The 16,499-nt window shown below is 41.7% G+C and overlaps 1 protein-coding gene across 2 annotated transcripts in view; it reads left to right on the top strand.

The window, feature by feature from the left end:
• Positions 1-16,499, top strand: part of sema5ba (sema domain, seven thrombospondin repeats (type 1 and type 1-like), transmembrane domain (TM) and short cytoplasmic domain, (semaphorin) 5Ba) — a 111,477-nt gene that overhangs the window by 60,964 nt on the left and 34,014 nt on the right. For both annotated transcript variants that reach the window (XM_088352593.1, XM_088352592.1), the window contains exons 7-8: positions 954-1,167; positions 9,683-9,968. In XM_088352593.1, the coding sequence (XP_088208719.1) occupies positions 954-1,167; positions 9,683-9,968 (500 nt within the window). The remainder of the gene's footprint in view (positions 1-953; positions 1,168-9,682; positions 9,969-16,499) is intronic.

Raw genomic sequence — 16,499 nt, 5'->3', positions numbered from 1 at the left:
CAGGAATCGAACCTGCGACCTCTTGATCCCAAGATGAGTGCTTTTCCTCCTGAGCCACTGCCGCCCCTAATGACTTGCAATCATTTAAAATAATCATAATAACGACAATATAAAATGTTTTGCCATACCGCCTATCCCTAACTGTTAGTGTCGGCATTGTGTACACAAAAGAGCAAGACGGAAAGAAAGAGAATGAATGTGTGAGAGAGAAAGAAAAAAATATATAGACTGAAATAAAGAAAGAGAAAGAAAGAGAGAAACAGAAGGAGAGGAAGAGAGAGAAAGAGAGAAAGAGAAAAAACAAAGATAAAAAGAATATCACAAAATAGAGACAGAAATAAAGAAAGAGAAAGAGAAGGATAGAGAAAGAGAGGAAGAGAGAGAAAGAGAAAAAAAATAGAGAGAAAGAAAAAAAGAAAGAAAAAGAGAGAAACAGAGAAAGAGAGGAAGAGCGAAAGAGAAAAAGAAAAAAAAGAAAAATAGAGACAAATAAAGAAAGAAAAAGAGAAACAGAAAAAGAGGGAGAGAGAGAAAAAAACAAAGAGAAAAAGAAATACACAAAATAGAAACAAAAATAAATAGAGAGAGAGAGAGAGACCGAGAGAGAGAGACCGAGAGAGAGAGACCGAGAGAGAGAGAGAGAGAGAGAGACCGAGAGAGAGAGAGACCGAGAGAGAGACAGAGAGAGAGACAGAGAGAGACCGAGACCGAGAGAGAGAGACAGAGAGAGACCGAGAGAGAGAGACAGACCGAGACCGAGACCGAGAGAGAGAGACCGAGACCGAGAGAGAGAGAGAGAGAGACAGAGAGAGACCGAGACCGAGAGAGAGACAGAGAGAGACCGAGACCGAGAGAGAGAGACAGAGACCGAGAGAGAGAGACAGAGACCGAGAGAGAGAGAGAGAGAGAGACCCCCCAAAAAAACGAAATTGAAGCTTTGTGTGTCATTTCAGGCGGGCAACCTGAGCGCGGTGGCGGAACGGGTGAACGGGGCGGCCCGCTGCCCGTACGATCCCCGCCACAACTCCACGGCCGTGCTGACGGAAAAGGGCGAGCTGTACGCCGCCACCGTCATCGACTTCTCCGGACGGGACCCCGTCATCTACCGCAGCCTGGGACGCATGCCGCCTCTGCGCACCGCGCAATACAACTCCAAGTGGCTCAACGGTAACAAAAACCGCACGCCTCGTCAAAAACACGATTCCTGTAACCCTTTGAGAGCGCTGGGAAAAATCATTTGAATGAATGAGTGAAAACTTTATTCAAACATTAAAGAAAAAAACAATACCTCGACAAGAAAATAATGTGACATCATATGTTGAAAAAGGGGGAGTAAGAAGTGTCAGGTTCAACCCGACACTTGTCACAAAACCTGCATACAAAAAGACGGAGAATCGGGGATGCTTTGACTTGCAAGGAGAATGACGGGAAGACTGCTCCGTTCCATTCCTCCAACTCACTCCCAAGCAGTCTCCCCTCTGCTTGCCTTTTATTTAGAAAGGAACGCTCTGGTTACAATGTGGTTTCAACTGCTAAGGGGACGGTTGAAGGTGAAATGTTCCAATTGAAACCGGTTCTTGCACATACATATAACACGCGTCGATTATAGTCAAGCAAATATCCCCTCCCCCTTCATCATCCCTATTAAATGATAATAACAATAGTAATAATAATAGTAATAATAATAGTTATGATACAACAATAGCAACAATAACAACAACGTTCTCTCTCTCTCTTTTCCACCCCTTTTCTCCCACTGTCTGTCTCCGTCTCTTTCACTCTCTGTGTCTCTCTTTTTCTCTTCCTTTTTTTCCATTTTCTCTCTTTTCTCTTTCTCTCTTCACACCCTTTGCACTTTCTTTTCTCTCCTTCTGTCTCTCTATTTCTCTTTGGATTTCTTTCTTCCTCTCCCTCTCTTTTCCCCCTCTCTCATGACTCTTTACCTTTTGTTTCTCACGCTCTCTCTCTTTTTCTTTCTTTGTCCTGCCCTTTCTCCTTTTCCCTCCCTCTTTCTCTTATTTCTTGATCTCTCTTTTTCTTTCCCTTGAATCTACTATTCCGGCCCCCGACAGAATGTTTGTTCTATCGTGTGGCCCTTGAGTTCGCATGACACTGTAATCAAATTCATCATTCTAAATGGGTCACGGCGTCAGCCCCCCCAATCTTATCCGGTCGCAAGCACCCAATAAGCCAAATGGGCAGACGTTGGCTCTCCCGCACAAAGAATTGCTTTTTGGAGGTGAGAAGGAAAAAATCTCATTTCCAGAGTTAAGCCGGCACACCGCTGCAGACCCGCCTTCGATTGCCTCTTATATGGAGAGGGGGGGGTCTTAGGTGGAAGGGGGGGTCGGGATAAAGGTAGAAGCCGGATCCAATCAACGGGAAGCCCTCTCCCTCGGGGGGAGACCACAGGTGGCGAGCGGGCCGGATCAGGCCCAAAGAGGTTTTCAATTCGGCCCGCTCGACGACACCCGGAGAAGCGCAAGAGGAAAATCTCCACGTGATGTTGACAAATCTAGGCGCCGACCGCAAAGCAATTGGAACTAGATGACTTTCTTTTGCTTGCTTTTTCTCTCTCTCTCTCTGTCGTATCTATCGTATCTATCTCTATAATCTCTCTATCCTATATCTCTATGTATCTCTCTCTCTCTCTCTCTCTCTCTCTCTCTGGGCCAGATTAAAAGGTCCCTTTCCAGTCGACGAGAACTTTACAATGTACTTCACACCTTACCCATTCGCTCACACGCTAGCTACGGCTTCATTGTTATTGTTAGCTACTCCCGCTTTCCCCTTCACTTTGGTCCTGTTGGGATTAAAGAGCATTCGCCATTTAAGCATCTTTGATTTTTTTCCCCCACCGTTTCTTTCACGACTCGGTTTGAAAGAAAGACGATTCCTACAATTTGGGGGCTCCGGAGACAAAAATCATAAAAAATAGTCTGGAAAAAAAACATGCATTTGTTGAGTCTTTGACTTTTGGAACATCAAAGACACACCAAAATGGGTAGACAACGTTGACTCCACTTGAGAGGACATATTTTCAATAACAGAGCTTTCAATAATCAGAACATTTTCCAGCCAAAAAAACATGTATTTTGACAAGTACCTTTTTGAAAAACATCAAAGAGCCCTCAATAGTTGTGTCACAATCTTGAGTGAACTGTCAAAGACAAAAGTATGAAGTGACAGGATGACAGGATCGTACAAGTTTATGAACTATCAAATCAGTGACTAAATTGTTGGAACTTCCTCAACATCAAAGACACGTGATTGAGTTTAAATAAACGCAGTCAACAAGATTCCATAAACGAAATGTCCGTCAGATATGTCTTTATTTGAAACACCAAAGACACACACCTGTTTGCCAAAGCCTTCAAAGATTTCATTGACTGAATTCTATGAGCCTAGCAAGCAAGAAAAGCTGTTTTATTGCCCAGGTGCTTTTTCTAAAACTCAAAGACCTCCGATTCAAAGACACGCTGTTATTTGCGGCCCTCACGTCAATGATCAAAGGCAAAAGTATTCAATGAACGAATTGCGTGAGTTTATCAAAAATAAATCACGCATGTTGGTTTTTCTCAAACTCAAAGACACACATTGGATATTTTGAGCAACGAAATAAAAACACAAACATTCTTGAGCGATAAGGTTTAGCCCTCGATCACATGTCGGAGCGCACCCGAACGGGGTTTTCCTATGAAAACTCGATGGACGCTTTTCAGCGCTTCTCTTTGATGACTCCTTGGCCAATCTCACGACATGCAATAAGAGTCCGCCGAAGGGTCAGAGGGGGTGAATGCATCACGACAGGGGGGACCCAAAGGGGGGAGATAAATGATGCAAATATCTCCACTCGCCGGATTGTTTTTTTTTCCCGATCGTCTTGATTTACGACGGCACCTAAACGCATCGCATTCAATTCTCCTGTTGCAACTGTACCCTAATGTCGCATTGATTTATTTCAGTGTGCTTATTTTCATATTCATGCCTGACTGGTGACATTTTTTCACAATTTTGTGTTTTACAACCGCTCTTGAACGCATCCCATTTGCAACGCTCTAGGAAAAGGGTGGGCAAACTTTGTCCCGAGGGCCACGCGAGGCCCGGCCAAATACCGCAAAATGACTCCGAATCAAATTTAGTGCTTGAAAACCGGGACTTCCTATATTATTTTGCTTTCATTCTGAAAAAAATATATATAAATACTACCAAAGTACGATTACAGAAATACTACCCAAGAAATACTACAAAATGACCACTTCGTTAATATTACAAAAATACTGCAATTGAAATCCTACAAAAAAAAAAATCTATGGACTCTAATATACTACATCGAAAATACTTCACGAATAATTCTACAAAAATACCACTAGAGTAATACTATAATACAAAAACTCTACTAGAGAAATGTTACTACGAAAGATAATACTACAGATGTATTACTGCAAAAATACAGCCACAATGATCATTTGGAAATACCACAAAAATACTCCAAAAGATAAAACTACAAAAAATGTTCAGAAATACTACATATATACTACAAAAATCATACTATGGAAATACTACAAAATGACTCCAGTGATATTATAAAGGTGCCACCACAGAAATACAACAAAAATAAAACTACGGAAAATCCGTCAAAAAATACGACACGTATAAAACAAAAGTTCTACTGTGTAAATACGACAGAAACACTTTAAAAATAGTACTCCGAAAATACTGCAAAATACTATAGAAATACTATAAAAATGCTAAACTGGAAATACTACAAAGTTCTACAAAATTAAAATACAGTAATGCTACAAACATTCTACAAAAAATATTACAGATGTAAAACAAAAATTCTACTCTGGAAAACTGCAGAAATACAACAAAAATAAAACTACAGTAATATGACAGAAAAACCTTCTCAAAATACTACAGATATAAAACAAAAGTTCTATTTTGGTAATACTAAAAAATACGACAAACACTTTAAAAATAGTACTCCAAAAAACCTACAAAATACTATGTAAATACTATAAAAATGCTAAACTGGAAATCCCACAAAATTCTACAAATTTTCAATACAGTACTGCTACAAAAATTCTACAAAAAATATTACAGATGTAAAACAAAAATTCTACTCTCGAAAACTGCAGAAATACAACAAAAATAAAACTACAGTAATATGACAGAAAAACCTTCTAAAAATACTATAGATATATGACAAAAATTCTACTGTGGAAGTACTACAAAAATACTACAAAACTACTCAAAAAATACAATAAAAATGCCAAACCGGAAATGCTGAAATATTCTACAAAATTAAAATACAGTAATGCTACAAAAAAAAATTCTACAAAGAATATTACAAATGTCAAACCAAAATTTGACTGTAAAAACACTTTAAAAATCCAACTGCAGAAGTAGATAAGTAGATAGATAGATACTTTATTCATCCCCGCAGGGAAATTCACAAAGTACAACAAAAATAAATGATAGTAATACTTGGTTATCTTCAAAAAATACTACAGATATAAAACTAAAGTTCTACTGTGGAAATACTCCAGAAACACTCTAAAAATACTTAGAAGAAGCAACTAGAGTAATACTACAAAACTAAATATCAAATGAAGCGCTTAGAAATTGCTTTAATTGTAAGCGTTTCAAATATAAGATGTAACTATCTGCATTTCTATTTAGCGATAAATGAAAAAAATGGGACGGGTCCCCGAGATCGGCCCCTCGGCCACATTTTGAAAGCCGACACTAAAATTCCATTTGATGTGTTATTGTTTTTATATCACTGTGATCAAATCCATCATCCTAAAACGTCTTGTTTCCTTTTACCGGCGCAACCTTAATGCATCACCTTTTTATATATTCATGTATATTCTATGTTTATGCGTTTTACAACCGCTCTTGAACGCATCCCATTTGCAACGCCCCGGGAATACGTTCCACTCCGATTTGATTACAATCGCTATCGTTTTGATATCGCTGTCGTCCAATCCGTCCTAGCGAAAACATGTTTTTTCTTTTTTATAGACACATGTATGTCTTTTCTATTTTTAATAGCCTGACGGATGACTTTGCTTTTTTTAACGTTTCTGTGTTTTACGAGCGCTCTTGAACTCATCAGGCTCTCGGAATACATTACGGTTATTATTGTTTTGATACGACTGTAAGCAAATCCATCCACTCGTCGTTTTATTTCACGACCGAGTTGCGCTTCTTCTTCTCTTCACGACCAAAATTTATTCTGAGGAGGAAGATCATTATTTAGAATCTTTCCGAGTCGTTTCCACAGATCGTGTCTCTCCGGTGCCTCGCTCGCATTAGGTAGAGGTAGAGGGGGGGACACGACCAAGTTGTGAGACTTCTTCTGTAAAATCAAATAATCCAAATCTAACGAGGAAGATAAATGCTTAGAATCTTTTGAACAAGTAGTCTTGATGGATTATGGCTGAAGAAGAGATGGAGAGGAGACACAACCAAGTCCTGTTGGCTGATATTCACGCATATACACCGGGTTGCCGGGTAGAATACAGGGGAGCGGCAAATGACATTCGTAAGTAGAGCGCACCGTGTCAAACTCGTTTTAACTCGGGGGCCACACCATAGAACAAACATTCTGTCGGGGGCCGAACTAGTAGATTAAAGAGAAAGAAAAAGAGAGACAAAGAAATAAGAGAAAGAGGAGAGAGGGAGAGAGCGTGAGAAACAAGAGATAAAAAGTCGTGAGAAAAGGGGAAAACAAATGGAGAGGAAGAAAGAAATCCAAAGAGAGATGGAAAGACAGAAGGAGAGAAAAGAAAGCGCGAAGGGTAGGAAGAGAGAAATAGAAAAGCGAGAAAAGGAAAAAAGGAAGTTTAGAGCAAAAGAGGTTAAAAGAGACAAAGAGCAACAAAGGAAGAGAAAAAGAGAGACACTGAGAGAGAGAGAGAGAGAGAGAGAGAGAGAGAGAGACCCAGCGACCCAGCTTTGGCAACATCAAGTTGACATATTTCAACCTGCAGCTCGTTTTCCTCTTGCGCTTCTCTGAGTGTTGTCTCGCAGGCCGGATTCAATCCCTTAGCGGTCCTGATCTGGCCCGCAGGCTGCCTGTTTGACACCTGTGGTATATCACCTCCTGGCCTTTAAAGGATTTTATACATTTAACTTTAAAGGATTTTATACATTTAACTTTAAAGGATTTTATACGATTGACACAGTTTAATGCAAGATTTTCACCGAGTGGGCTTTACTTCAATGACCGGGCAGGCTGCTCGAAATGCATCTTATTTTGTCTAGTTCTGTTGATAACGGAACGCGTGAGTGTGCTGACGCCCAATGTTCCAGACATCAAGGCGCTGTGTTGCGAGAACATTGGGCGCAAAACAATAGCTTGGCAAGCCCATGGGAGGAGCCGGCACACCATCTTGCGCGGGGACGTGGGCCGATAAGAGAAAGCTAAAGGACTTCGGAAGAAGGATTCCCAGAGACTCCAACGTCACTCGTTCGGCTGATTTAGATGGAGTACGCTTGGTTAAATTGTTAGGGAAAATAAATCCGCCCCCGTGTGCAAATGTGGACTTTCCTGTTCATTTTTCCCTCAAGAAACGAGCGTGCAGCGAACCACTGCCAGAGCCATTCTCCACAAATGGAGAAAACTGCTGGCAAACCTTCCCAGAAACGGTTGAGCAACCAGGACAGGTGTGGCGAACAAGTTTGACACAAAAAGGCCGACATTTTTAACCGTGAGAGTCAAAGAGCCACACCACGCGCTGACCTGCCATGACACACACAATTAAAAACCCTTGTTTTGCCAAGCCCAGTGAATCTCCGGTTTTGCCCGTGTTTTGCTCCCGTTTTGTTCTCGTCCCGATCTGTTCGATTTTGACCGCTTCCTCGTTCCGATCGATCTATTTCCGCGACCGACGATCTCCGGACCGAGTGTGCGCTCGTTCCTCTTCTTCCCAATAAACTGTGAGTAACGTTACGCGAGTGGGTTCTGCTTCCTGTTTCCTGTCCCGGTCCTGAGACATCCAGAAGGTTGCATACGAACCTCGAACAATATCCAAGAAACTGCCAGCTTTGTCAAGTTCAGTCTTCATTACTCCAGTAAAAAAAATCTGGGCAAAATGGCACCCATTGGAGAGTTTTCAGTCAAAAACCCAAATAAACTAGTAGTGTGACATTTACCAGAAAGCATCTTGATTATCCTCAAGACTTTTGGAGAAACATTCTGTAAACTGATGAGTCAAAAATGGAACTTTTGGAAAAGTCTTCAACCCTTACATCTGGCGTCAAAGAACAGGATGCAAACCGTAAAGCTTGGCAGTGGACCAGGACGATTTGCCGTGGCAGGCGGAATCACGAATTCTGATCTTTACCAGAAGGTCCCGAGGGAGAACCTACGGCCATCGTGTCCTATCCCATTCAACTCGGGCGCTCTTTGATCGTGCAGCGGGGCAACGATCCCCAGCAGTGTCACATGAAGGGGCGGTCAATGCTAGAAAACAATCCGATAGGGCAGATTTGAAATAATTTGCAAGGTAGAATGGGCCAAAATTCCAGCACAGACCTGGCTTTCCAAGCATAAATTGTTGGGTGGACGTAGGTTGTGTTTGGTTAATGGAGTCCGATAACTCATAGGCAATGTTCCCTCTAAGCTGCGTGTGCGTGCCATTGTGCACTGCCCAGAGCTTTTCCGCGCACAAGAAAATCGAGCCAGCGCACAAAAATAGGGCTCGAAATTACTAATTAAAAAGCGGATTAAGTCAAATTTACAGCGTATGAAGGTAAAAATACAAGGGTATTTTGAAGTCAAGGTCGAAGTGGAACGAAGTTGAGTAAAGTCAGTAGAGTTTTTCGAGAAGCGGCTTCTTCGGCTCGGCTCACTAAAAGGAACCGGCTCTTTCGGGTCCTAAACGGCTCTTCGGGTTGTTTTTGCTTCTTTCATCCCAACATGACCAAATATGATGTAAAACTATTCACAAAATGACTTAAAAGAAGGGGGGAATAGAACAAAAAAGAAAACGATACCAAAATGAAAAAGTAGTGAAAAGCTGAGAAAAAGAGAAAAGAAAAAAGAAGAAAAAATTCAGAAAAAGAGCCAGAAAAAAAGAAAAGAAAGAAACAAAGGGAAAAAAAGTAAATGGAGAACAAAAAGAAAAAGGTTACAGCTAGGAAAAAATGAACACAATGAAAATTTTTTAAAGGAATTTGAAAAAAAAAATAAAGGAAAAAAACAGGGAAAAAGTTTGTGTTGCATTCAAATCATTTCCAATGATATCAAGTGAATCTTGTTGCCGACATTGTACTTCCACTCAAAAATGGGATTGAGTACAGTTCTGTATCTTACAACCGACTCAATAAGCCCTCAAAAATGTTAACATTATGCGACAAAATATATCAGAGAAATGGATATCTTGTGAAAGAATTGTAAAAACAAATGACGCTTGTAGGCAATCGTACATGAGTCGATTCATTCAAAAGAGAAAAATCATTCGGCAAAATGTAAGTTGATGTCAAGTTTTGGCCACGTTTGATCATGATTTATTTGCCACACTCGGGATTGCCGTTGCTCACTGTTGTTTTAAGCGTTACTCACCCACTTTGTGCGAAGGCTCAGACCCGTAAGGAAAATGACATTGCTCGTCGGAAGAATTTGGTAAACGCTCCATTTTTTTTGCGTTTTTCTTCTCGGGCCCGGCAGAACCTCAGTTCGTCTCGGCCTACGACCTGGGCCTCTTCACCTTGTTCTTCTTGCGCGAGAACGCGGTGGAGCACGATTGCGGCAAGACGGTCTACTCTCGCGTGGCCCGGCTCTGCAAAAACGACATCGGGGGACGTTTCCTCCTGGAGGACACCTGGACCACCTTCATGAAGGCTCGCCTCAACTGCTCGCGCTCCGGCGAGATTCCCTTCTACTACAACCGACTGCAGAGCACCTTCCACTTGCCCGAGCAGGACCTCATCTACGCCATCTTCACCACCAACGTGTGAGTTTTTTTTTCCTTTCCATCGGAGAAAAAAAAAAGGATATATAATGCCGTGCCCTCTTTCCCCATTTCTATGTTTCTTGCATATTGACAGGGTTGGGTCGGGTTACTTTCACTGGATTACTTTTAATTCCTTTTGGATGACTCCAATACCAAATATGCTAAAAAAAGACAAAACTCAATAGGAATGAAATGATGACTCCCAACACATGGTAAGCTTTCTCTCCTGGCTTTGATCTCTTTGATCTCCGGCAAAACGAACATCAAATGCCACAGAAAGAAAATGAAAATCAATCCAAACAGCTTTTTGCTGTATTCCGTTACTCCCCAAGCCTGCACAAAATGGAGTCATTTTATTCCTATTTATTCCTGTCTATAAGCCGCACGCGACCACATTTAAACATGTAACACAAACAGAAAATGAACCCAAACCCGACTTCAAGTCCCGCGATTGAAACTAAATGTCCACGGTCCAAAAATCACAGCCGGCAAAATGAACAGAAAATGAAAACCGGTACTTAAGGTTTGATGCAGACCTGCAGAGTCCGGGTCCGGTTGAAAGTAATCCAAGGGAAAAAGTGTATATTTCCAAAGGTAAGGGTGGGAAAATATATCAGATGAACACATTTACTCACGCAACTCCTTTTTCTTTAAGCAACTTTTTACCCCCTCGTCTTTCCTTGTCTGTCCCTCACCTTTAGCGGCCCCCACTTAAACTCGGCACCCTGCGTTTGTTCCGCCCCTCATTTTTCGTTCACCCGTGCAAAACATATCAGAATAAGTGTCTCAAATAATACTTCAAATGGACTCAATCCACCCTGCCTGTTGTTTTCTGATCAGAACGACTTACAACGTTTTCATTCAGGTTCGGCCATTGCGACTCGATGATTGTATCCAAAGAAAATTCCAAACTCTTTTAGGCCTACTGCTCCGCTTTCGCTTTGTTCACGTGTGATCAGAATGATGCATGATGGGAAATCCCCAGGCGGCAGACGCACGCGCACAGTAGCGTCAAACCGCTAACTTCGTTTGCAACGAAAACAACGATACCGAGATAGAGGCTACCGCGGCCGACTCGTTTGACTCGACGGATTTGCCGTTTGGTGATCGTCGGTGTTTACCGGACGGTACCCATCACTGATAAATTTGCCTTTTTTCGTACGGATTTTCTCGTACGTCGTACACGTCTTCAAATGCATCATAAACATACGTTTCTGCAGCAGGGGCTAATACTCATTTCCTTACTGTAAGATATGTCCTATTTTTTGAATTGGGCAAAATGATCTACCATCTGTTCAATTTCTTAAAGGAGAAAAAAAATACACTCAAAGGTATCAAGCTTTCTACAAATCGGGTAAAAACAGATATGTGTGGTGTAGCGCGTCACAGCTCGGTATCATTTTTGTTCTGACGGCGCCTGAAGGCATCGCTTTCTGGAGAACATCTTGTCCACGACTGGCAGCCACGCTCGAACGCATCACGTCCGGGTTTGTTTTTTTTTGTTTTTTCACAGTTGCACTCAAACACATCGGGAAGCGCCACTTATCTTGCCATGTCGGTACATTTTCACCGGAGTCGTGTTTTTTGCCCGGTTCCACCCGCTGTTTTTCCAGTCACTGGTTTCCTCTGAGTGCTTTCTTCCCGACACCGATCCCGCTTGTTTTTACTTGTCTTCTTGGCGCTAACTCGTGACTCAGGACGCCTACTCCTCAGCAAATGAACCCAGCAACCGTTCGATTTTTCTTTCTGTTTTCTGAGCCATAAAACGATATTACCGTAATGGAAAACAATTGTCTTCATTGTCATAGAATCGTCTTTATGTGTCAGAGACCAGAACAGAGATGGTACCCACTTACGTACGTTTCTCTCCGTTTTATCGGGAAGAAGGGAAAGGATTGCGCACGCGATTCGGTGATTGGGGATTGCGGGAAGCGGGTCGCTCGGAACGCGGGAGTGGCACTTCCGTGTCGAGAGCGGGGAAAAACAGATCGGTGGCCGAGGACAGGGGAGCAAAAACGTAGTCGGGTTCAGAAAATGGGTCGGAGATGGGAAACAGACGGGAATCGGGACAGGATAGAGTCCGGTTCAAAAAGGGCTTGCCTAGCGTGGGCTGAGGTTTGCAGACGGACTGACAATGGGTGACAGGGGTTTGAAAAGAGATGAGCAGCCAATCAGCGCCAAAGGAGCCGACTCAGGTGCCTCGCATCAGTAATAGAATAGAATATGCCTTTATTGTCATTGTTACAACATGGGATATATTGTAACAACGAAATTGGACCACTCCAGTTCCACATTTTACAGTAAGGATAATGAAACAAAGAGATAAAGGAACAAAGAACATGTTTTAACTGTCTTTGTTGTCTTTGTTGTAAATAAGCTCTGCTTCCTCCGGAGGGGGGGTGATGAGGGGGGTGAGGGACAAACAGAAATGGTGGATCGAACTGGAACTGGATGTTTGATCTTACAGTACACATGGTCCAGTGTATTTTCCCGAATTGCTCAGTCCACGTATTGAATGGATTTGGGGAGTACAGTCCATAAACATGCCCGATAAAAGCTCCGACTCTGACTTATCTACTTTTAAAACTGTTTCTAACATCAGACATTCAACATTCCGCTCGATCGATTAACAATGTCTGGTATCGGTACTCGCCGTGCTACTCCTCAACCCCTAACGGTTATTTTTTATATCGTTTCGCATCGTTTTTAGCGTCACGGCCGAAATCCTTTGAAAAGTCTTCCATATTTGACAGCGTTGCCGATTGATTGGCGATGTCTGGATATGTGACTCCGCCTCCAAAAGTCATCAAGCCACCGTCGTAACTCAGGGCCAGAACGTACGAGGTTTTGAAGCTCGTTACGGGTTATTTACGATCTCCGGCGGCAAATACGCTCGCGAGCTCGCCGGCTGGCATGAATTGATGTCGCCGTTTGCTGACTGGAGAATTGACGCTGTGAAAATATCTACGTTATCCCCGAGTAATGCCGAGCGAGCTGTTTATTTGCGTCCCCTACGGGCAATTTCGGCTCATTCGACCTCTTTATAACGAGATCTTTTTTTAAGACAAACCGTAGAAGATTTTTTTCCCGACCGCCGTGGCTAACCAATTTGAATATAATAAACCTTTAACCTCACAGGCGGGTTCTCAGACTCTTAATAAACAAATTTATGTCTTCTCGATGTCACCTGAAATCCAAATCCGTCGTGCCACATATCATTGAACGGGATTCCAAATATACTCATCGGATAGACATCACCATCAGTCTAAAACGAGATTCCTAAAACTAGAAGGTCCGTCTTACTCACTCCAAAGATCTGGGTAATTCCACAATGACGCAATATATTTGCTACAAATCGCGCAACAAGATATGAAAAAAATCTGCCTAAAATCATTCCTGCATCATGTGATGATTCTTGTTGTCATTGGTTTGTTGTAATTCGCCTTTAGGATTAATATAGACTTATCAGAGGATTCCCAATATGGTCGTCAGTCTCTGACCTTTTGAATTATATCCGAGACGAAAATAAACGGGACTAAATGAAATGAAATGATCTGCATTTCTATAGCGCTTTTCAAGTCAAGACTTCCCGAAGCGCTTTACAGTGTGCTTCACATTTCCCAATAGCGGCCTTGCAGCCATGTAAGGCACTAACCTGCTTATTGGGGGTATTAGGGGTTCAGTGTCTTACCCAAGGACACTTCCACACGTAACACGGAGGAGCCGGGATTCGAACGGAGATCTCTCGATCCCAAGACGAGCGCTCCGCTCTACCTCCTGAGCCACAATGCAATCCAGTTTCCATTTTTACGCATCGTTATTGGTGCACGCTTGCGCATCGATTTAGGGTAAGCCAAGTCAATTATTTACAACTCTTTTACAATGTCTGAAAAAAATCGCCAAAGTAAGTGTTATCTCCAAATGGCCACTTTTGGAAACGGCTAGACCGACCCTTGGAAAAATGTCTCAAATACGATTTTTGATCCAATTAAACAAGGTACCTGGTAAGGCTTTAAACTATTGTTCCAGTTGTTTTCCAGCTAAGATGCCCATGCGACATTCTTCTGCAGGCATTTGAAATCCAGGGGAGAACAAAAACATTCTATAAACTCAGATTCCTTAATGTTAATACTGGGGAGAAAACTTGTTACCATCTAAAAAAGACAGCAAAAGCGTCCCTATTCTCCAAGAAGAGCATCCGATGGACTTTAGGTCTTGGATTGGGATTTGAGGCTGATCGGACAGGAAGGGTAAGGGCTTCAAAAGACGGGCGGACGAAGAAGAAAGAGCAACGTGGACATCAGGGGTGATGGAACGTCAAGTTTGATGGCTAGCTGTAAACCCCGGACGTCTAATAACTCCGATCATTAATTCGCCTTCCCGTAAGTTAGCTAGCTACCGTTTTCACTTAGCGCAGGGGCGTCAAACTCATTTTCACCGAGGGCCGCATCAGCAAAATTGGCTGTCTAATGTCCTGATGTCACACGGGTTTCGAACTGAGTACTTCGTGTCAAATAACTCTTATTGCTTGTATACTGTGAGGCACAAATATTGCAGTCCGTTTGAAAAAAATATAGCTACAGATCTTATAATAACCCTCTGTAAACCCTTTACAGTCAACAAACTTGGATTTCTACACAACTGACATAACTAATCATTCGCTTTAACCAAAAACTAACCGTGCAGGAAATACAATTAGGCTTGGCATTCATTTGCTTAAAGGTTCATCAAAACTTCTCCCGGATTTTTTTTTTTTTTACAAAAAATACATGAAAATGCCGATACAACCGACATGACTTAAATGAACCGAAAACAAAAAGTGCAACGAGGTTTCATCGGAGCTTACGATTTGAGAAGTGTGGGCACTCCTGTTTTAGAGCCAGATTGACAAACCCGTGTTATGGTAATAGCTCATTACTTAGCTTTCCACTTTCGCGTGCTTTTTATGCTCTCTCTCAATCACAAACACACGACTGATTGACAAACTCATGTTATGATCAAAACTCTAAATACAAACGCCGCCCGACCGACCAACGATCGTTCGTAAGTTGAATGAGTTGGTAAGATGCTTCAGTGCTATGTTTTTTATGTTTAAGACTTGTATAAGTAACCTGTATTGTTTTGTACTCAAATATAAACATTTCATAAAACGATATGCTCTGTAAAGATAAATCAAGTTGAGATTAACTTACTTTCGGGAGATGCGCTTCAAGAGGTCCTCCGCTGTGGTAGAAAGTGGCTGAAAAAAGTGATCTGACCATTTTTCTCAACCGCATCAAGCTTTCTTATTCCACTTTGTTTTTAACTGAAACAGCTTGCCTCTTCTTTACACCAGTCATATTGAATGGATGCACGAGATTTTAACCTATATAAATGTCAAAGTTCTTAGCGCGGTAGAGATACAGTACACGTAGTATATTTACACACAAGGTAAGAAGTAGAAGCTGGATTTCTTCTTCGGGGCGGATGCTGAGTGACTTCTCACAGCGCCACATGCCGGTAGTGGCGGAAAGAAATACAACAGTTCTGTCCTGTCCTCTCCTCGGAAAAAGGTGCTCACGATACAAAATCGAACTTACAGCAATGTCTGGATATTTTTTGACATCCCAAAAAAAGATTTTCGTAGTAAATAGGGGAGCGCCTGTACGAGTCTTGAATATCTTTTAAATCACACACTGGCTTTTCTACCACGGACTTGATAAAATCTCAATATTATCTGCGGTCTTGATTCGCAATCACAGGCATGTCAGGACTCGGGAGTTGGCATAGCTGTCGCTGTTTACGCCGCTCTAATGTTATTCTCATGCTTATTGTAAAGTTAGTCGTGAGATGTAAATCACTGGAATGTGTATTACATTTTCGGGGGAGTTTTCTGTGTTTACCGTCTACTCGTCTGAATTCCCGCTCCAGTCTGCGGTCTTTGAATGCGGAGTCCGGAAAGCGGCTCCGTTCGCTTATCCGATCAGAAAGCCTGGTGCGGGGAGTGTCCGAGACAGAAGGCAAGACGGAGGGGGAGAGAGGCTCTGCTGCATCTGTGCCTGAATACCAGTTTTAAATAGTTTGAATTGGCTTGTCGCATAAATGAAAATGCGGATTCTGATATCCGTCAAATTCCCAAATATCGGTGACGATAGTCAACCTGCCTGGTAACCAATCGACCTCTACTACGTGCATATATGTTGTTTTTAAGTGTAAGAAAATCTTGGACATGTTTTAGATCATTTCTCAATTCCACCACTTTGGCATTGATATGGACTGAGTTTATTTTGTTTATTGTAAAAATATTTTCCATTTTGTCTTATTTTAAGTACAGGACATTCTATGAACATATGGGAGAATAGTACATATTTTATATTTATATAATACATACAATATTTTATTTCTATTATTTTTTATTATAAACATATTACATAAATAATATAATAAGAATAGAGTATAATGAAAATGAAAAATAATTTATAATTTTTTTTTTTTTTTTACTATTTTTAAACAATTGGATAGCTTGTCTTCATATATATATATATATATATA

Source organism: Urocampus carinirostris, chromosome 14 (assembly GCF_059441175.1).
Source record: "Urocampus carinirostris isolate Australia breed hairy pipefish chromosome 14, RoL_Ucar_1.0, whole genome shotgun sequence".
Taxonomy (NCBI): Eukaryota; Metazoa; Chordata; class Actinopteri; order Syngnathiformes; family Syngnathidae; genus Urocampus; species Urocampus carinirostris.
This window is presented reverse-complemented; position numbering and strand designations above follow the sequence as displayed.